At 48.7% G+C, this 21,932-nt stretch overlaps 2 protein-coding genes across 2 annotated transcripts; one reads left to right on the forward strand and one right to left on the reverse strand.

Moving 5' to 3' along the window:
- Positions 1-189: 189 nt before the first annotated feature.
- On the forward strand, positions 190-9,053 carry LOC135824711 (replication protein A 14 kDa subunit-like). Its single transcript, XM_065337420.1, has 4 exons — positions 190-433; positions 2,747-2,830; positions 3,588-3,684; positions 8,574-9,053. Exons 1-4 carry the CDS (start codon positions 341-343, stop codon positions 8,645-8,647), a joined length of 348 nt encoding a protein of 115 aa, XP_065193492.1. The 5' UTR covers positions 190-340; the 3' UTR covers positions 8,648-9,053.
- Positions 9,054-11,086: 2,033 nt separating this feature from the next.
- LOC135824871 (uncharacterized) lies at positions 11,087-18,851 on the reverse strand. Its single transcript, XM_065337597.1, has 4 exons — positions 18,218-18,851; positions 14,202-14,590; positions 13,538-13,722; positions 11,087-12,605 (listed from the first exon to the last, which is right to left on the reverse strand). Exons 1-4 carry the CDS (start codon positions 18,319-18,321, stop codon positions 12,348-12,350), a joined length of 936 nt encoding a protein of 311 aa, XP_065193669.1. The 5' UTR covers positions 18,322-18,851; the 3' UTR covers positions 11,087-12,347.
- Positions 18,852-21,932: the final 3,081 nt, after the last annotated feature.

Consider the following 21,932-nt stretch of genomic DNA (forward strand, 5'->3'; position numbering starts at 1 on the left):
GATATCAAGAGTAGTTTATCTACTCTTGGTGATATCAAGAGTAGATAAACATCTACACTTGGTGATATGCATGATGAGTCGATGCCCGGCGCTCAGAACGAGGGCCGCGGCTGCGGCCCAAACAGATCCAAATGGCGGGAAATCTCCTCGTACGAAAGAACATTTTGCATGCATTTCGATTTCACGATTCATTTTCCATCGAATGAACATAACAGCCTTCCATTCCGAATCATTGAAGCTATTTTGGCTAGCAGTCAGATCGGTGGCTTCTTCAGAGCAGCAAACGAAGTTCACCGTCCTTCTTACCGTTATTTGAATCAGTGTCCGATCTACGAACACCATGTCTCTTGCTGCACCTCGACCCAGAGTGACATCGTCCATGCTGGGAGATTTCATCGGCAGTACAGTGTGCCTGGCGGGGCAAGTTGTCGAGGTACGTCTGACGAGAGAACACGTGTGTGCGTGCGTGTGTGTGTGTGTGTGAACATTTGTTCGCTTGTGCTGTCTTGGACAGTGTTGGTTTTCTGTGAAATGCGTAGGAACAGTACCTGTTAGCTTTTCTTAGCTTCGTGTGCTAAGAATGCATGATAAAACAGTTTGCTTGAAAAAGTTTGAACAAGAGCACCTCAAACACAGATATTTTGGCTCTAAGTATTTAGAACGGCAAACACCATGACCCCCCCCCCCCCCCCCCCACACACACAACCACCACCACATCACATACTGACCGTGTGTGCACGCGCACCGACCCACATGCGTACACAATTACGCACAATTATACCGTAAAGTCGCGTATTAAAGGGGAAGTCTGGTGAAAAATTAAATTTCAGGGTTGGTAGAGTTTCGGTCGCTGAGTCGAATGGTGTTGGTCCCACGTGTCTCCAGAGCGTTCTCGAGATATTCCCGTTTGAAAAACTGAGTTTCGGGGGCTGCGCCATGACGTCATGCGGCCGCGCCACACCCTCCGCAACGTCATAGCGTGCAGCTAGGTCAAAAGGAGTGCGTGAAAGCAATAGTGTCAGTGCTATTTCAAAATGATTTGGCGACCCATAGTAGGTGGTGCAAGCGACTCCGAAGACGTAACTCCTTGTGAGAGTGAGGATGCAGCCATGGCTGAACTTCATGAGTTCGGTCTGGGGCTGAGAACCTCGGTATTCAGCTGAAGAAATGGCCGCGCGGGCCGGTCAAGAGTGAGCGCTACTGAGTTTCCGACTGATGAAGAAGCAGCAGCTATTGCAGACGAGGCTGATATAATTATCAGATCGCTGGAGAGCAGAGTCGCCAAAATGGAGAAGAGTGATGCGAGTGCTCTAAATGTTATTCCATACTGATTCGCTTAGACTCCAGTAGCCTGCCACATGGTGATGTTTTGGTGCGAACTTGGCATAATTTCGGACTACTCAATTGGAGAACAGTGCAGGCTCTTTGAACCACGGGCACGACTCTTCGCTTGGAACGCTACGGGATCTGAAAGTTCAAGGTCCGGGAGCTGTTCGCTGTTTTGTCACTTGTCACGGTTGTGCACGCATCGCTGTAGCATAAAATAATGAGGCGGGAGCGGAAAACTAAAATTTTCTTTCTCAAAGCACAACCACCGGCACCGGCAAGGAGAAACGCTCGTTCTCTGACTACTGTACAATACGACTGATACGAGTGTAGCACATGACAAGTCCGTGTGTTGACTAGTTTTCTGAGTCTTGTGACTCGAGTCTTGTTGTAGCTACCCCAGCACGGCAGTGCGGGAGTAGTTCCGTGTGTGATGAGTTTGTTGACTACATGTGATACACTACAGCTAGCATGCACGCAGCGCATTGCATGCCTACGGAAAAAGTGCAACTCGGAAACGGCTAAAATACGGTATAACCTCGAGGTTTACCGAGCTGAAAATCACAGGGTACGTAGTGGTTGTAACACCGAATCGAATGGTCTTGGTCCGAAGAAGCTGCGACAAACGGTTCCCCAATCGAACGCGCTCCGAATATGGCCGTTTTGTACACATCTAGATGGCGTGGCTACCTGGCTGCACGCTGTGACGTCATCACCTGGATTTGGGCGAGGCGCGCTCAAATTCGCACATGTTCGATTGGGCGTATCTGACGAACCATAGGCCGCAGCCTCCTCGGACAAAGACCATTCGACTCAGCGCCCCGAACTCTACGGACTGTGAAATTTAAATTTTTCACCGGACTTCCCCTTTAAAGCCGTGCTTATTCCTGTAGAAGCCGATGTCAGTGCTATGCTTCTATTCAAGTCAGGCTTCTATTCAAACCATGTATCTCTATGTATGTCCATGCTAAAAGCAGGCCTATGCGCCACCCGTGTATCTTGAAAATCAGGCTTGTATTCAAAACAGGCTTCTAAACGGGACCGGCTTTAATACAAGACACTACGGTATACAAAAACACCAACCATATGCGTATACGCGCGCGCACACGCACACACACACGCACATACATACGCGTGCATACACACACACACACACGCGCGTGCGCGAACACACACGTACGTTCACACACACGCACACACACACACACACGGGCGCACAAGCAGAAGTCTCACACACTCCGTTACACTGTACATCATACAGTCACATGCCAGAGAATATGTGCTCGCAGTGGGCACAGAAACGTGCTAACATATACCATCGGGCCCTTGGTGTTCGTCCTGAAGAAGTTTGACTTTATGCTTAGTGTGTGTGTTGCTTTGCGTTCTTGATATTGTGGCCTCTCGCACACTGAATTGTCAGGTGGACCAAGTTAGTCGCCAATGGGCACGCATACAGACTGGAGAAGGCACGCAGGTCCAGTGCCGTGTTACGCTGGGTGACGAGGTGGGCGTGTGCTTGTTGGTGCATCGTAGTTGGCTTGTGCTTCAATTTATGTGTGTGTGCGTGTGTGTGCGTGTGTGTGTGTGTGCACGCGTGCATGTGTGTGTGTTTGTGTGTGTGTGCGCGCATGTGTGGGTAATTGCCTGATATTAGATCCACTCTGATTTAGCCACCCACAGCGAGTAGCAAGTATTACCTTCCCCGGGGGCAGGGGTAACTGCAGTTGAATCCCGGGATGGATACCCTGATGCCATCAATCCTTTTTCTGCACCTTGTCCTCACCCACTTACTGAGGTGTGGGGAGCCCATAAGTGGGATCATTCCCAAGTCCACCCAGAGTTTGGGGATTTTAGGGTGTGTTGGCTGCAGGGCGGTTCAATAGCCGATTGAGTCATCTTTCCAAGATTCCTTTTGAGTCTCTCTCCCCCCTCCCGGGGAGACCCACGTGACCAGTTTTGGCAGTGAGCAAGTACAATATGAGTATGTGTGTGTGTGCGTGTGCGTGCGTGTGTGCGCGCATGTGTGAATGTGTGCCTGCATGCATGCATGAAAAGTTAGCAAAACCCTTGGAAGTAATTTGCAATTTCACCGCTGGTTTGTGTCCTGTGCATGTATGATAGGAATGAGAAAAAGAGGGAAATCTAAAATTTAATGCACTGTTTTTGCTGCTGCTGCTGCTGCTGATGTTGTTGTTGTTGTTGTTGTTGTTGTTGTTGTTGTTGTTGTTGTTGTTGTTGTTCATGGTTATTGTCTGTGTCAGTTTGAGCTGGTGGATGGCTTTGTAGAGGTGCTGGGCACAGTGGCCGACAAGAACTCCATAGACATGCAGTTTTATGCCTCGCTGGGCAATGACTTCGGTAAGACACACGCACACACCCACTCACACTCACACATGCACGCACTTGCTGTGCTGCGTCACCAAGAGTACATAAACGAGGATGTGCAACTGAGACAGTATCGGGAACGTGTAATCAGTGAATTACGCCTTATTTTTGACATCGGGTTGAGATAAAAAATGACATCACCTGCAACAGAATAAGAAATTTCAATACAATTTGCAACTTCCCCAGGTCATAACTTTGGTCCTCTTCGCTTGATTTTCACATTTTAGGACTCGTTGGAAAGCTCTTGGCGAGAGCAATACAGATTACATCAATCTGCCGCCACAAATCAGGCGCGGGAACACGGCAAAGTCGTCTCCAAGCCTGATATGCAGGCAGATTTGCCCCATCAACGCCATTCCACTCTCCTCCATTGCAGAACGCTCAAATTTTTCGAGCCAATTCAAACTTTAGCCCACTACGTCATTATCATGTGCTGAGTTGCTCAAAGAGCACACCAAAAAAGGATTTTCCCCGAAATGGCGAAGAGGTCGATCAAAATTTTTGAATTTGCCGTGTTGTAAGCGGTGTACCAGACAATCGCGATATGCTTGGTGTGAGAAAACTTTTGTCATTTTTTGCCAACCATACCGATTTAAAATTGGAACAAGGAAAACGGCGGGGCACAAGTTATGCGTTAGAGTCCACCAACTAAACCAGGTTTTGAACAGTCAGACGTGCACAAGGTAGCACCAGACTGACAAGGAGTACTGAGACATTCCACGACGGGGGGGGGGGGGGGGGGGGGGGGGGGGGGTGGGGATTGATGGACTCTAACGCATAACTTGTGCCCCACCGTTTTCCTTGTTCCAATTTAATATTTCCTTGGCTCACTATCTGAGTACTTACTGCGTACCGATTTTGCCGGTATTATTCCAGGAAACTAGGGCAAGTACCGGCCGGCACACCGGGATTTTTTGAAGAACTAAGGGAAATGGCACGGAACCACGGGTGTTCAAAAACAACTTTTTGTGGTGTTTGAGATGCGACTTGTGACCAGTCATACACACCATTTCTCTGTTGGTGTTGGAGGAGTCGACGAAGTGAATCGGTGTATCATGCTAAAACATACGGTGTCGCTAGGAGTTGTCTTTTCAAACAACTAAAAAAGGAAGACATCATGAATAATTGACTGAGGACGAAAAAAGAGAAACCTGGCCGAAATTGGCGAAACTGGATAAAATAAGGGAAAGAAGAGGAAACTAAGGGACACTGGGTGTGTGTGTAAGGGAACGGCTTTGGCTGGGTTGGCAAGTATGCCTTGTGCGGCTGCTGAATAAAGAGTTGATTGGCTACCATTACTGCTTGCTTTAGTGGGAGAGAGAAAACAACTGGCAAGAGTGGACTCCGCAAGAGAGAGTGAGAGTGAGGCTGGAAGACCGAGCAAGGTTCGGGGATATAGCTAAACTTAGCAAAGGAGGGAAAGCGGCGTGACCCGGTGAGTTCAGGCCCTGTACCTGCGCTGGCCCTGTCTTCTTGGCGAGCAGCTGTGAGTTGCTGGTCCAGAGTGTCCCATGCCAGCTGTCGCGATTGCAACTCACCTGTCATTGAGTATTCCGTGAAAGGAGGTCTCAACAGCGAAATAAGCCAGGAGACGAAACATCCGAAACAGCTCTTCAGTGTGTCCCATGCCAGCTGTCGCGATTGCGACTCACCTGTCATTGAGTATATTCCCTGAAAGGAGGTCTCTACAGCGCAACAGCGAAATAAGCCAGGAGACAAAATATCCAAAACAGCTCTCCAGTGTGTCCCATACCAGCTGTTGCGATTGCGACTCACCTGTCATTGAGTATATTCCGTGAAAGGAGGTCTCAACAGTGCAACAGCGAAATAAGCCAGGAGACGAAATATCCCAAACAGCTCTCCAGTGTGTCCCATGCCACCTGTTGCGATTGCGACTCACCTGTTATTGAGTATATTCTGTGAAAGGAGGTCTCAACAGCGCAACAGCGAAATAAGCCAGGAGACGCAATATCCGAAACAGCTCTCCAGTGTGTCCCATGCCAGCTGTTGCGATTGCGACTCACCTGTCATTGAGTATATTCCGTGAAAGGAGGTCTCAACAGTGCAACAGCGAAATAAGCCAGGAGACGCAATATCCGAAACAGCTCTCCAGTGTGTCCCATGCCAGCTGTTGCGATTGCGACTCACCTGTCATTGAGTATATTCCGTGAAAGGAGGTCTCAACAGTGCAACAGCGAAATAAGCCAGGAGACGAAATATCCCAAACAGCTCTCCAGTGTGTCCCATGCCACCTGTTGCGATTGCGACTCACCTGTTATTGAGTATATTCTGTGAAAGGAGGTCTCAACAGCGCAACAGCGAAATAAGCCAGGAGACGCAATATCCGAAACAGCTCTCCAGTGTGTCCCATGCCAGCTGTTGCGATTGCGACTCACCTGTCATTGAGTATATTCCGTGAAAGGAGGTCTCAACAGCGCAACAGCGAAATAAGCCAGGAGACGAAACATCCGAAACAGCTCTCCAGTGTGTCCCATGCCAGCTGTTGCGATTGCGACTCACCTGTCATTGAGTGTATTCCGTGAAAGGAGGTCTCAACAGCGCAACAGCGAAATAAGCCAGGAGACGAAATATCCCAAACAGCTCTGGCCAGAAGCAGTTCCAAAGAAGGAAGTTCCTCATGCACCTGCTGCATCAACCGTCGTGCCTCGCAGGGGCCAGGCACGTGGCGAGGCGGTAACGTGTCGTATCGTTTGAAAGCCAATGTTGTCTAAAACCCAAATGTTGGTTATCTAAATCCCTGGTGGTTTATGGTTGTAGATTAGATTCACACACTGATAACACAGAGACACCAGTTAGCTGAGAGTGGGTATTTAGAACCAAAGTTGGGCGCCAATGTTGCGAAAGAAGGATCCACGAGCGGGATTCGAACCCAGCACCCCTGTCTTTCCGGGACAGTGCCCTACCGATTAGGCTACCGGGGATCACACACACTCATGGGTCCTTCTTGCTACACTGCTACGGTGGTGGTCTTGTCGACTGTTGGTGGGTTTGGCATCTTTCCTTCTTCCCTGGGGTGCAGTCCTTGCACGGCCTGTTGGCTTCTCGGCAGCTACTCTTGACTCCGCACTTTGAATTGCCATTACACTGGCAACATTGGCTCTCATCAGTGGCGGAATCCCCCCCCCCCCCCAGGGGCATTGTGGAGTGCAGCCCTTGCACGGCCTGTTGACTTTCGGCAGCTAAACTTGAGTAGCCACTACACTGACAACACTGGCTCTCGCCAAAGTCGTGAATTTGGAGAGAGGCGCTGAAGACAGCAGCAGCATCGGACGCTCCGCAGCGACGAGCCTTGGAGCTGCGGGTGCTGACAGTGTTCTGGGCTGGCTGGACTGACTCTGCTGAGTGAAGCCAGTGATCATTTATTAAATTCTATTCAACTCAATCTTGTAGCATGTGCAGTATTGGTGATGCACTACTAGTAAACCCTGTGCCGAAAATAAATCGCTGCTGAAATGCCGAAGTTTTGTATATTTATTTACAGTAGGTATAACTTTTAAGTTTTAATATACAGTAAATATCGGATATAACGTGCCCCTTTGATTTTCGAAAATGTATCACTATATCCGGTGCATCACTATAGCCGATTTGCATGTTTGACCGACACATGGCACATGACTGCACATGAAATGATGCGTACACGCTGGAAAAAGCATGCTGAAAGTGCATGCATGCTCCGCGGACTGTGTACCGGTGCATGACACAGAGCAGTGCATGGCAGTGCAGTACGAGTACAGACTGTACATGTACTAGAACTTCGATACATCATGTGGCATGGCTGCTTCTTCAGCGTGTTCTCCAAAAAAAGCCTGAGCTGGATCCGTGCTCACGTAGATCTACTCGGTGTCCAACGAGTTGCGTAGAGCCAGAAATAGACATGAGTGGCTGTGTACGTGAGTTGGCAACATCATCGTGAGAGGCAACACAGCCAGAAACGGACAAGAGCATGCAGAAAGATCACTCTTGATCATTATATGCGATATTTTCCTGTACATTTGATATGGTTTGCTTCCTGAAGGCCATCACAATAAGCGATATATCGGTATAGCCGATAATAGTGTATATAGTGATATTTTAGCTGTATTTTTTCAGATTTGATTTTGATTTTGACGTGTTCTATCACTATAACCGGTATATCATTATATCCGGTCACTTTATAAACGATACTTACTGTAAGTGAAAGATCGAGAGCAAAGCAAGAAGTCCTTGCGCGCAGCAATCAGCACTGGCATGCGTAGGCTTGCATGCGCCCACAAGCAGTATGATAGTGACGTCATGGTGACGTCATCGTAGCAGTAATCACACAGGCTGAACCATTCTGTAAAGTGAGAAACTTTCGCTAGAGATTAAGTTTCGCTATTTTCGCGACCATCACACATTCGCGAATGCAAATCGCCGCAAACCTCTCCGTACATTGACTGTGGACAGTACAAGATCCGACTGAAGAGATAGAATCGCAAAAGTTTCTTATCGTGAACCAGCCAAATTTATGAAAACGCCAAATTTGGGCGCCGCGAAAGTTTGTCGCTTTACAGTACATGTACTTGGATGCATGGATATCTATACATCCAAGTGGGAAACTCTCAAACCATTAGAACTTGAAAACGAAACTGTCACAAGCCTCACCGGTATTTCTTAATTTTAACTCAGTCAAATCATGTTGGGATGCCTGTACGTCAGGGTTGGTGGGTGCAGTCCAACCGACTGTTGCATGGCGTAGTGTTTGCACAAGCCTGATCCCTATCGATAGTATGTTCTTCTGCTGTGTGAGTGTGTGTGTGTGTGTGTGTGTGTGTGTGTGTGTGTGTGTGTGTGTGTGTGTGTGTGTGTGTTTTGGTCATTAGATCTGGGCGCGTACGATGAAGCAGTGAGATTGTCCGCACAGTATCCGGAGCTCTTCCCGCAGAGATCAATGTAATCAGTGTGTTCTGTTGATGATGTCATCAATTACATCACCGCCAGACACCATGTCACAGACTGGCACACACACTGTGGGGTCAGGGATGCATACACGAGCCCATGCACGCACACCCACCCGTCCATAGTCTGGATGACCATGCTTTGTACATAGCTTTGCTTTACGCACGCATGCACACGTGCGTCTCTCTCTCTCTCTCTCTCTCTCTCTCTCTCTCTCTCCCTCTCTCTCTCTCTCTCTCTCTCTCTCCCTCTCTCCCTTACTTCTACTGCCGTTTGTACCTATTGCTGTTGTACTTTTTTAACTTGATATTTTACTTGCTTTCCGCACCTGTAGCCTGGTTGCGGTCGTAATCAACATCTGATGTGTACATACATTTAAGATCAAACATCCCTGTTTGCTTGTATTCAATCTGTTCTTAGGGAAGGGGGAGGGGAGGGGGAGGGGGTAGTAGGTTTTCAACAGAGCCTTTCTACGAATGCCAGGGGACAGGGGAACAGCCGCGCACGTGATCAGGGTCCCTTGATGAGTGACGTACGTTTTAGCAATCGTGCTAAGTGTGACCTCAGTACGTACACTGCCTAAGATCCTCACGCCCTACAACAGTACAAGCTAAGTTGCACTCTGCCGTGCGATTTCCCTTTCTCTGGCTGTGAAGCCAAGGCTCTGGCGGGACCGGCCAGGCGCTCTTGCGCTACTAGTGGCCAGGGGTGACGCCACTGGTAGGGCCACGGCTGTACCAGCGGCGCCAATTCCAGCGTTAAAAATGTTATGTGTAAATGCAAGTAGCTATATTAGTACACTGGCGGTAAGAGTCTCTTCCTCCTTAAAGGGGAAGTATACCCTAAAATCAAATTTTCACCAGTTGTAGTCTTCTGGGTGCTGAGTCGAATGGTCTTGGTCCGAGGAAGCTGCGACGCTCCCTTCCTACTTGAATGCCAATCGAACTCGCGCACTTCCACCGAAACTGGGTGACTGCGCCCTACTAGATGGGGATTTGTATGCAAAATGTCACTAAAAGCGCCATTTCGTTCTTATAAAAGCACGGATGACCGCGATTGGCCCATATGTTGTAGTCTTTTGGACGCTGAGTCGACTGGTTTTGGTTCGAAAAGGCTGCGATGCAGCGTTCCTCCTTTATTCCCAATCGAACATGGTTGAACAAGCGGTCACGTGCTCCTGCGTACACCAGTCAGCTGGTCACCGTGCCTGCAGGGTACAACTTACTAGCCTGTTTGACCTTTTTTGGGTGCAGTCCTGTCACTCGAGTTGAACTCGAGTTGAACCTTGGTGTGAAAGTTGTCGCCTGCTGGCGCGGTGACCAGGTGATTTGGGCACCCAGGAGCACGTGACCGCTTGTTCAACCATGTTCGATTGGGAATAAAGGAGGAACGCTGCATCGCAGCCTTTTCGGACCAAAACCAGTCGACTCAGCGTCCAAAAGACTACAACATATGGGCCAATCGCGGTCATCCGTGCTTTTATAAGAACGAAATGGCGCTTTTAGTGACATTTTGCATACAAATCCCCATCTAGTAGGGCGCAGTCACCCAGTTTCGGTGGAAGTGCGCGAGTTCGATTGGCATTCAAGTAGGAAGGGAGCGTCGCAGCTTCCTCGGACCAAGACCATTCGACTCAGCACCCAGAAGACTACAACTGGTGAAAATTTGATTTTAGGGTATACTTCCCCTTTAAATGGTTCTTCCTGTCCAGTGAGGACTACTGTGCTACGAGGACTTTTGCTACGGATCCAATTTTCAGAAATGAAATATTTTCACCTAAACGCGCATGCACGATCAGAGTTTGTTTGCCAGAGTCGTTGTGCTTGACAAGGTCTTGTAGTGTCAGTTTCATGGTTCCTGTATGCTGTTTGCAGACTTTTATCCGTGATTGTGTCAAAGTGAGAATTTTGGTAGTGCTTCGCCTATAAGAGCATGCGCTTATAAGTGAGAGTGCGCTTATATCCGAATACAGGCACATGCGCCTATATGTGCGTTACTACGGTACGAGTACATGTAGCTGTTGCTAGCAGAATATCTAGCTGAAACAACCATGCAAATACGATGTAGCATAGAGCTAGCGGTTCATCCTCCCATTTAGACTGAAATTGGGCATGGGGTAATGATCGGCCCTGTGACCGACCTGGCCATACCACCTTTCAGGAGCTGGATCCGGGCCTGGTACTCGGCAGGGAGTAGAAAAATAATAATGGCATATTTCTACTCCTGCTTGTAGTGAGGGCCCACCAGGGGGGGGGGGGGGGGGGGGGCAAACTTGATATCGCCAAGCATCCCGTGATTTACTGGGCCAGGGGTGTGGACATGAGTTGATGCACTTAGGACTTGCTCACTTCCCATCTTGGGTAAGCGGGAAGCATTTCTTCTTGACACTTGATTGTATTGGCAAAACTTTCAGATGCCAAACAAGCTACAGACTTGAATTCGTCTTGCTCCGTGCCTAATCATTGATGTTTCTTTCCCCGATACTCGACAAAACTCAAGATAAGTTTCAGTGGTTCCTATCTCAACGTGTTCTTTGCTACGATGATAATGTGCTGGCATTGGCAGTGTGTTGTTGACTGTACACATATGCAGTATGCATGTGGTAAGAGAAAGTCAAGAGCAGGGTGCGGGTGTCAACTATCAAGGGATGGGGCAAACAGCGATAAGGGGGGGGGGGTATAATAAATAACATGCGCGCAATGTTAGTGATGAAATTGGAATAAGGCTTGACTTCACGACTACTATGACGAAACTAAAGCAGCGTTGATGGACACGAGTGCATGTGCACGCACGCACACACAAGATAATGCTCGTGGCCATAGAAGGCCTGTCAACAACTAGTACAACTAACTCTACAATGTCGGTGTGGCTGGTCCATTTGTTGATTCTGATGCCCATATACCGTTTGTGGGTCACTTCTGCTTGGTGCTCGGGTCCAGTTGGGGCATTGATGCAATGACTATGTGTGCAGCCTTCCTTCCGTGCTGTGCCGTGCTGTGCGGATTGTGCCTGCGAGTGTGTGAGTGTGCTGACTGTACTGCAGGCTGATGCTGCCGTGCCCTTGCTAGTGTCTCTGCCAGTGCAAGAGTGTGCAGGACTCGCTTTGGAGCGCTTGCTCAGTGCTGATAGAGTGCTGGTGGTGCTGGCGTCCATTTGGTTCTCTCCGGTTTCTCTATGTTGTGCCAGTGCTGGTCATGCTGCTGGTGCTGGTGATGCTGCTGGTGCTGGTGTCCATTTGGTTCGCTCTGGTAAGACTGGTTTCTCTATGTTGTGCTGATGATGCTGGTGGTGTCCATTTGCATCGCTCTGGTTTCTTCTCTACGCTGTGCTGGTGTTGATGCTACTGGTGGTGCTGGTGGTATTGGCAGTGGTGGTGACTTCGACGAGTTCACGGTGCTGCCAGCTTTTCCTGCGCGGACGCTCGTGTGGTATCACAGTGTACATTGGTGCAGGGCAGTGGCTCAGCCATTTGTGTGCTCAGCAATTGGTGCTCTGGTGGTGGTGGTGGTGGTGACATGCCGAGAGGCCTGGAACGATTGGCTTTCACAGCAGCAGCAATACGCTGTGTTCCCTTCACATCCACCAAGCGTCTAACCGGTGAGCTAGCGACAGTGTTAGCAGTGCTTCAACGGCTTGCATTGCTCTGCAGCCGTCGTCGCATAACACACGGCCGTGCCCGGCTCGCTCTCCCCTCGTCGTCATCTCCGGCATCTGCAGTCCTCGCTCTGTCGACGCGTGCGCACTATCGCATGCATCTCAGCCAGGGCACTGCTGCTGCTGCTGCTTCTTCGGCGTCGCCGTCCACTGTAGCTACTCGGCACTCTGCAGCGGCAGTTGTAGATTTCCTTGCGCTTGCAGATGGCACACGGCGACTGGCCCCAGAGGTCTTTCATCACCCGGCTCCGACAGCTCATCAAGTAGGGTAGCTTGCGCTCGCGGAACAACATCATCTTCAACTGCACAGCAACATCATGGGAGAAAAGAAAAGAAATCTGCCATAAAAAAATTTGAAGCAGAATACAATGTAGTAGCAATGGCGAGGCTTCCTGCAGCTTCACTCTAAGGAAGAAGTTTAGAGCAAATCCGCTCGTTCCCATTCATTCTGCAATGGTGTCAAACTCGTGCTTATCTATTCTTACGTTTCACCTGATGAGGGCGAAGTTGCCGGCACGTAAGATAAAAGCGAGTTCGATACGGTTGCGGAGTGGATGGGAAAAAGCGGGTTTGCTCTAAACTGCTTCCTAAAAATAAACTATACCACAAGTAGTTCTAAATGAACCCTCAAGCATGTCAGTAACGTTAGTCACGAGGAATGTCTTTACCACATTCAGCAGGTAGCAGACCAAAGTCTGTGTGGACTACCAGTGCCTCATTGGTTGTTTATCCCGTCACATTTTTGTACGTATGCACACACGCACACACACATGCACACACACATACACACACACACACGCACAGACTGTCCAACCTTGCCGCCTTTCCAAAGCAGGACACCTATAGAAAATGTATACCAAGGCAATTGTCTGCCATGTAAATGTACACAAATGTTTTGGTCCAAAGCACGACTGTCCTGCTCAGCATGCACGCACACACACACACACACACACACACACACACCATTGGACCATTGGACGCCCATCGCCAGAGGCGATGATAGCGATGCTACAGCAGAAGCCATAGCAACTTGTGCTGGGATTGCACCATTCAATAGCTTGCAAGGCTGAAGAATTGACCGCCACTATTCAGCCTGGTCTACACCACACAGCTATGAAGTGGCTTTTTCTGGCCAGTGAATCCCTACTTTTTGGTCTTTTTATTTTATTTTTTATTTTTTTTTTCCCGCACACACACACACACACACACACACACACACACCACGTAACCTTACATTGAGTCTCAGCAGTGAGTATCTTGTGGTGTACTGCCGTGACTGGACGGAGCGGGTATTGTAGTGTGTTGTTGCTGCTGTGCTCCGCAATGCCCTGTGAACGAGGTCCTGTGAGGTGTAGAGAAGTTTCAAGCGGCTGAGCAGGACCTCTTGCGATAAACTCCGTCGCTTACGGCCAGCAGAATCTATACGTGTAGGAGAGCAAACAAGAAAACCACCATTGCATGGTCTGCTATTAGACAGTGTGTTGCTACGGACTTGTCGTTGTTCGTGAAGTTGAAAGAATGAAGTCAAATGGTCACTAGATTTGAAGATTGTGTCGTTATGCGTGAGTTGTTGTTATACTTACTTCAAGTAAATAAGCGGACCAAAAGTTTACAAGTTATCCGTTTTGTCCAACACTAACGGTTATAAGCAGAATACTGTTGAGTCAAAAATGCTCTTTTTTAATTTTAGTCCTTGGCTCTCCATCCGAGTTTAATTTGTTGTTATACTCGATCGGGTCATTATTCGTGAGTTGTCGTTATTCTGAGGTTGAAAGCATGCAGTCAAATGGTTACTAGGTCTGAAAATTGTGTCGATATTCCCGAATTGTTGTCATACCTGAGGTCATTTGTTCACGCGGTTTACTGTATACACGAGCTACGTGCACGCGCCTGCTTACCGTCCAGAAATGCCGTGAAGTAGCCGGTAAAGCCGGCACACTGGTTCTGACGGTTGCTGCGGAACGTCACCGTCATCTCGCCACCGTCGGTGATGTCATAGGTGAGTCGTGGCTTGCCGCACACGCGTCTCACGCCGTGACGCATATCAATGTCGATGTAGTCCTCGTTGCAGCGCCCGTCCAGACTCACGCTGGCAAACTCCACGTATATCAAATGCTTGGCGGGGGCCAGGAAACGGAACGTGCACTTCATGTTTGGAAAGTAGCGATTGCGACACGCCGACGAGCCCGTCTTCACCTGCGGTGAGCTGAACGGCGCATACGACGAGTCCTTGAAGTTACCCTTTGTGATCCAGCGACCGCTCGCACTGCACATCCAGTCACCAAACCTGCAGACGGCATGATAGGTAAACAGACAGACGAGGTTTGCTTGGTTCAGTTGGTGGTCTGGAATGAGTGTGGAAATCTCACTTTATGTTCCGCTGTGAGTCACACTACAGTGTTGGATGGTGTATAGATATCATACAGAGCATAGTACAGTCAGACTACCTCGCTTATCCGGTCCTCTTTTATCCGGATCCCTCGACATCCGGAAGAAAATCGTTGGTTACCGATTTACAGCATATGTCATGCATACATACAGTATGTGTGTTCGATTATCCGGTTCCCTCGCCTATCCGGATATTTTTGTGTATTTGGATATGTGCGAGGTCTGACTTTACATAAGCATGGGTGTAGTGCATGATGCTACTTACAAAAATATTTTATTATTTTTTAAAAGTCATGTCAAAATCCATTGATCATAATCATTGTGAGACTGCCAATGCATGACAGCATGGCCTGCACTGCAAGACTTAGTGTACCCTCAGCTGGTATGAATCTATTGGGATGCTGGTAGATCCACACTCCAGGTAGGGGTATGCATACAAGCCAGAATGACTCATTGTACCGGGATGGACTGGGGGCACTTCACATGGCATTAGACAGTACTACTACTACTACTACTAGTAATACAGTCATGTACATGATGTAGTGCTGTCCTGCATTCCAACAACTGGGTTAAGTGACTGGGGAGCCAGGCTATGACAACTGGCATTGGGAATACCTGCTGGGTTTCTGGAGTGTCTCTTGAGTGCATGTGGGCAAACATAGCCACTTGTCCCTGTACGCATATTAGTAGGCAATGGTCGTGCATGTGTGTGTCAGTGTGTGTTTTCTGGGAGAGGGATTCAGAGATGGAGTAGTCCAGACCAGGTGTGTGTGTGTGTGTGTGTGTGTGTGTGTGTGTGTGTGTGTGTGTGTGTGTGTGTGTGTGTGTGTGTGTGTGTACTGTACCAGTGTATGTGCGTGTGTTTGTATGTGTGTAAGTGTGTATGTAGACATGTGCGTGTGTGTGTGTATGTGTCAAGACTTATGGTGAATGATACTATAACTCATCGAAGTGTGTGTGAAGAACTTTGACATAAATCTTTCTGAGAAAGATTTGCAATGGTAGCAGAGTTGAGGTAGCCCCAGAGCAACACACTAGGAAGTTCCCAGAAGGTGTCCTCAACACTCTATGATGACCCAAATCCAGTGCACAGCATAAATCCAGGGTCTAACCCAAACCCGCTAAGGGATGAGTGCAAGTGAGTGTTTCAAGCACACGCATTCCAAACACTCCCTCCACCTGCCTTCCTATAGCAGCATTCTTTCTGTCAACAGAGTCGGGCGCTAGCCTGTGATTTGCACGACCTGTAACATGACACTTCCAATCACACACTCTTGTGTGTTCTCCTTCAGTGAGGGGGTGGAATATTTCTAAACAAGGCCAGGGTTGGGAAATGGTAGCAGGGGAGTTGAAGATCATGCAAGTACTTTGTACTCAGGAACTCTTTTCCCCTTTCATCTGGGAACTCACACAATCCAGCCACCTGTGTTTGACTCTGGAGTCACAGTATCTGGAAGTTCCCTGCGTTACTGATCCAGTAATGCTACATGTATGCCAGGCCAAGGTGGTCCTCACTGGTCTCATTGAACTACAACACACACACACATCAGCTGGGTACAGCTATGTACCACACTGGGCCCTCCTCTCTCTCTCTCCCCCCCCCCCCGTATTTTCCAAATTCCACAGTCGACAGGATCGGAGAGGATTTGTCCGTATATGAGATTGTTTGAGACTGGATGTGATAATGTGCAGGGTCAAAGAGTAGACCTTCATCATGTGCATATTTAGGTTGTGCTGGACAAGAATAGAATTCACTGGGGGCTTTTTCCAAAAGTTTCTGTGGATGGAGTCCGGCTGAAAAGTTGGTACAGGCTACAGGCTTTACCCACTCCTGCCCCAGCTCCTAAAGGGAATGAACAGTTGTCATTCCAATGCTGGTAATTATTTATGCTGCTGCTTCTGCTACTGCTTCTGTACTGAAAATACTCAGCAGTACATGGCAAGGGGAGGGGGGGGGGGATGACTGGAGCCAGCATGTGTGTTGCACCAGTGTCTGTCTCCGCAGGGGGTAGCTTCACAACAAAGCACACCCCTGGCTTCCCACAGCTACATGTACATGAACATGTACATTATACAGGGCCAGGGCCAGGGCCAGGGCCAGGGCCAGGGCCAGCCAGGTTATGGGAGTGCCAGTCCCACAGCTACAGGGCCAGGGTTACTAGTATCAGGGCCAGGACTATGAGTGCCAGTCCCACGGTTCAGTGCACAATGTATTGGCTGCCATTTAAATTAATGAATTATTTGCCACTGTACATGTACAGACTAGTGTACAGTCATACAAAAGTGCATTCCGTCTGGATTGCAAAAACTGGGTGACTTATTATAATTGGGAGTGTCGGACTTAAATGTGTGACTCACGAGTCATGGGAGAGTAGACTGTACTCTACAGACAAGGTATCTCTGAATCTGATAGCAAGCTGCTTTCCTATCAAGCACACCATCTTCCTTGAGAGGCACTCCAGATGATGGGCGTGCACATCTCTCTGGGCTTGTGCCATCATCAAACCATAGGGGTTCTACAATAGTATCAATACTGATACATGGAGTTACTTTGGCTGATTGAAGGTCATCATTCATCAACAGTGTTTTCCTTCAGTAGTAACTCCCCCTGCTGACTAGGGAGAACTTCTTTCCAGCATCAGTATAGCCTATAGGATTGGTCTGCGCCATGTACACGCCCAGGCATGCCACATGGATGCGATTAGTTCCTTTTTTGTTTTGCTTTCTTGCATACAGCCAGTGTATTGTGAGTCAAGGGATTGATTACCTGGCACATTACAACAGCCAGCAGTAGGAGGCATGCCCCATACTACCCTATCAAGCCTACATGTATACGTAGCGCACAGGTCTGAACACTTATGGGTATGACCGTACACAGGTTAAGTTTTGGAGACAGGCATTTCTGGACTTGTGAAGTACGCCACCTTGGTTTTGGGACCAGCATCCATCACTAGAATACTGATAGTTTTGGCTAAGCCCAAAACTCGCCCCCATTAATTTGTACGAAGGATTGAGTGGATCCACTTTGTGTTATATGTAGTGCATATGGCATACTCCTTCCCCGGGTGAAATGGGCGGGAGGGGGGGGGGGGGGGGGGGGTGCAAGTCCAAGCTGCTTTTACAGAACACGTGTTAGTTTTAAAGTATTCCTCTCGGCTTATTATCCTGGGGTGTGTGCTGCTGAGCAAGGCTGGAGACTTGGCCAGGCGATTCTTATCATTGCTTAGCAGTCTGCTGCGCGTGTAATCCAGGCTTCACACCAAGACTGCATGGCGAGGATCACTGTGTGACTTTAGGAGCAGCCTGTGTGAAACATCGTGCCGGGCAGCGGCCGGACACGCACTTTTACAAGTCACCCATGCCAGCCCAGCAGGCGACAAATCGGAAAGAAGGCGCGCAATTAATTTCTACCACGAATCCCCTGCCCCAACGCTCCGAGCTGGCTTCAGTGAATTCATGGAGAACGCCGCCATATACGCCGAAAATTGGAAGAAGGAAACTCTCCAAAGAGGGTTAGGGTACTTACGATCTGCCTGAAACTTGAACGGCGCAGTTGCATATACACATCGCCGCCAACAATAGAATCCACGATATGCAGCATGCCGGTGACTTTCTCACGGAGTTTTCCATGTTTTAGTTGCGACGTCCAACTTCCGCCCAAACGGATCTCCTACTATACCAACGACTGGAATTCAGAGCGAACAGCGTTTCTGAACTACGACGCAATGCAGCGACAGTTCAGCTTCCAAATCCAAGCAGCAATCTCAGACAGCAATACGTGGAGATTGCATGATACATCCAGAGAATAGCTAAGAAAGACGAGGAAACAACAGTCAAAATGGCCTGTTGCCGGTTCTTGTGAAATACTGGAGAAAATCCACAGAACGACGGGGATAAAGGCTTCACATCTTCGACAGCGAGCTCACACCCCAAGCGACACCAACAGCGAATGGAAGACACCTGATTGTGTAGTAAGACTCAAGAATTCGACGATCACCGCGGATTAGCGTCTGCCGAAGCAACTAAGCGCTAAGACGAAGTGGCACGTGCACGCACATGCACGTCATTTTCGTGCCAGAATGCAACCAACTGTCGACATGCCCCAACTGGCACAAGATTCTAGGATTAGGAGTCGACTTCTGCACGATAGTGCGGATCTACGCGCTCACGGGTTCAGAGATCACGGACCTTTGTCCTCGACGACGGTTAGCATACACCGCGTGCACGTGTGTATTGGCACTATCGGCAAATGAGCGTATCACCTCTTCGATCTTCAGCTCCATTTACTAGTCAGGATCGCATGATGGATGACTGCGGATATGGCTCTCTCACTCTCTCTCTCTTGAGACTCAAGCACTTAGCCATTTGTCGTTTTTGATTCTTCAAATGCCAGAGCAATGAAGTCCTTACTCCACGGGCCACGGCACGCATGCCTGGCACAGCAGCTGGTCTGCGCTTCCCTCCGGCCTACTGTAGATAAATCCTGGACTGATGACGAGATTCTGCGAACGCGTGTGAAGGATGTCTTTCCGCTCGAGTCTTGGCTCAGATCATACGCCGGTCCAAACACTGGCGGCCTTGCTGAAAAACGAGGCTCCCGCCAGCATACTTGGTAGCGCTGCAATCGCGGAGTCGAGCCGCCATCGGTCATGGGTGATGATAGGAAATAACCGGCCGCATTGTCGTTGCGTGTGTGTACGTGTATGCGCGCGTGTCCGGGACCGGGAGTGTAATACACCAGACTCGTAGATCTACTCACTGAGAATTCATGATGAAGCCGCGTCATCCAATCGCCACGATTGGATGACGCGGCTTCATCATGAATTCTCACTTCAGGATGTGTGCGAAGCAGGGAATAGAGGAAGCGCTGCAGACAAGATTACGGGTAGTAACGCGAGGCACTAGGAATCAGTGCACGATCCAACATGTCTAATAGTATAATGATTAGATTTACGATGTAGGTCTACTGGAACAGTGTAGAAACTATGTTACTTCATGTAGATCTACAGTGCCGCTCAATGAAATCCAGTCGCATCACTCAAGTCTGTCCCTGCAGGAATTTGCGGAAAAAGTCCTCGAAAACTTGCGCAAGAAATTGCGGCAGAAAACAACAAAAAATGCGGCGAAAAGTGCGGAAAGATGCGGAACTTGCCAGGAACTTGCAGAATTATTGGCAGGAAATTGCGGATTTGGGCCAAATCACGAAATTTGTTGCATCATTAGAGTCGCTATTTGCGTACTGTGGAAATAACCTACGTACAGGATCATGGAAAGCACTGTATACTACGTGAAAAGTGCAGAAAACTGTAAAAAGAAGTGCAGAAAACAACAAAACACGCGGGAAATCGCGGACTTTTCAGAAATTCGCGGGTTTTGGCCAAAATCGCGAAATTTGTTGCATCCGTGGAATCGCGATTTCCTGGAGGGACAGTCAAGTTCGCGCCTTGCATCATTTCGCAGGCCAGAGTTCGCAAGTCTAGGGCTGCGCAACGTCCGGCGCGTACTTGAGTGACGCGACTGGATTTCATTTAAAACAGCACCGTTAGTTCGCAGAGGAAGAAGAGCAGAGAAATGCCTCATCATTGCCCTTCGCTCGATTGGAGCCGCGGCAGACTATCTGAAAGAGGACCCCCAGCGGTGCACGGCGATGGTGGAATCCTGCAGGGTCCTCTCAAACAATGCCTGGAACCTGGCACACATCATATCACACGAGGCACGTTCCTACACTCTCTCTCTGCCGCAAAGGTGCCTCGTCAGATCACTTGCGAAAGAGCCTGCGTCCTCGTTTCTGGCGGTCAGCATTATTCTAGCTGAACAAAGAACGACATACGAGGCGCAGAATATGACTTTGTATTTTCATTCACCTCTTTTAGATTCCTTTATGCGATCACCACACACAGTTGACTCATGCACGTAACTGCGTAACCGTTTCTATTTGTGGATATGGCAGTGGCATGCTTTGAGTATTTGCTAATAATCGTGCAATTCCCCTCTGTTTTCTATGCGCGATTATCAAATTACTGGTAGTTTTCCGGCTTGAAAACTTGAGCGCGTTTTCTTTGAGTGTTGCGATGTGACTTGGTGCCGAGGCGAGAACAGAGGGTCGAAATGATGAGCAGACCTACTCGTACTGAATGTAGGTCTACCTGATCATGACCTGGCCTGCAGGTAGACAGTGAATGGTAGTGAACGCAGTCGCAGAGAACATGGACCGTACAAATAGCGCAGAGTCTCCTCCGGAGACCGTTTCCTTGGCAATGTGCAGGGTAGCAGCAGGAAAGGCGGTGCTAAACGTGCTTGGCGTAGATGTTGGATCACTTATGGCCGAGCATTGCAACCATCTTGGAAATCCTCACAGACTTTCCCGCTGATTAGTAGTGGTTCAGTTTTTAAAAGACCATTACACACCTTCTGGTCTGATTGTATTTGCATGTACAGTACACTCATGTACATGGATTGTCTATGCACGTTCACGTTGGACTTTTAAGGTCCGGCGCGAACGTGCAAAGACAGCGTTCGCACTGACTCAACAGCTTCACTGGTGCCAAATACATTGGATGAGAGAAGAGAGAGATCGAGAGGTTGAGAGAGATCGAGAGGGTGAGAGAGAGATCGAGAGGTTGAGAGAGATCGAGTGGTTGAGAGAGATCGAGAGGGTGAGAGAGAGATCGAGAGGTTGAGAAATCCATAGAGACAGAGGCAGACAGATGGGAGAAAGAGAAAGAAAGAGAGAGAGAGAGAGAGAGAGAGAGAGATAGAGAGAAAGAGAAAGAGAGACAGAGGGAGAGAGAAAGAGAGAGAGGGAGATAGAGTTGTAGTTCGTAGCTGCTGAATGGGAAAGTCTTGTGTGGTGGCGGTACATCCATCGCCTCAAACTGTTCTATCATTTTATCCGCCATTACCCCAAATCCTCAATAATTCAACACACGAGAAGGACAACATGTTACGAGTTATGTCTGGCTGTCCACCAACGTAACCAGATCACAATACAGTCAGCGAGTGCGACAAAATGGCACAAAACTGACCTCCTACTCCTATTTTACCATAATTAAATTGGCTCCCCATCCGAGTTCAAATTCAACATACAGTGTGATTGCATGGAAGAGTGCACGTCGTCCCCACTTTTCCCTTCTACCTACTCACACTGGTCCCTGTTTCCGCTCCACTCTAACGTTACTGCGTTCCATTTTCACCACATGGAACTCTCTGCCTATTGAGATTAGGATATCACACAATAAGAG

The sequence above is a fragment of the Sycon ciliatum genome, chromosome 9 (genome assembly GCF_964019385.1).
Source record: "Sycon ciliatum chromosome 9, ocSycCili1.1, whole genome shotgun sequence".
In the NCBI taxonomy this organism is placed as follows: Eukaryota; Metazoa; Porifera; class Calcarea; order Leucosolenida; family Sycettidae; genus Sycon; species Sycon ciliatum.

Excerpts from the sequence above, each read along its gene's own strand:
- LOC135824871 (XM_065337597.1), bottom strand. The coding sequence starts at position 18,321 with ATGGAAAACTCCGTGAGAAAGTCACCGGCATGCTGCATATCGTGGATT. Across the intron at positions 13,723-14,201 it reads CTTCACGGCATTTCTGGACG|ATTCTGCTGGCCGTAAGCGA; the intron begins GTAAGCAGGCGC and ends CTACACGTATAG. Across the intron at positions 12,606-13,537 it reads ACTCACTGCTGAGACTCAAT|TTGAAGATGATGTTGTTCCG; the intron begins GTAAGGTTACGT and ends GTTGCTGTGCAG.
- LOC135824711 (XM_065337420.1), top strand. The coding sequence starts at position 341 with ATGTCTCTTGCTGCACCTCGACCCAGAGTGACATCGTCCATGCTGGGA. Across the intron at positions 434-2,746 it reads TGGCGGGGCAAGTTGTCGAG|GTGGACCAAGTTAGTCGCCA; the intron begins GTACGTCTGACG and ends CTGAATTGTCAG. Across the intron at positions 2,831-3,587 it reads GTGTTACGCTGGGTGACGAG|TTTGAGCTGGTGGATGGCTT; the intron begins GTGGGCGTGTGC and ends TGTCTGTGTCAG.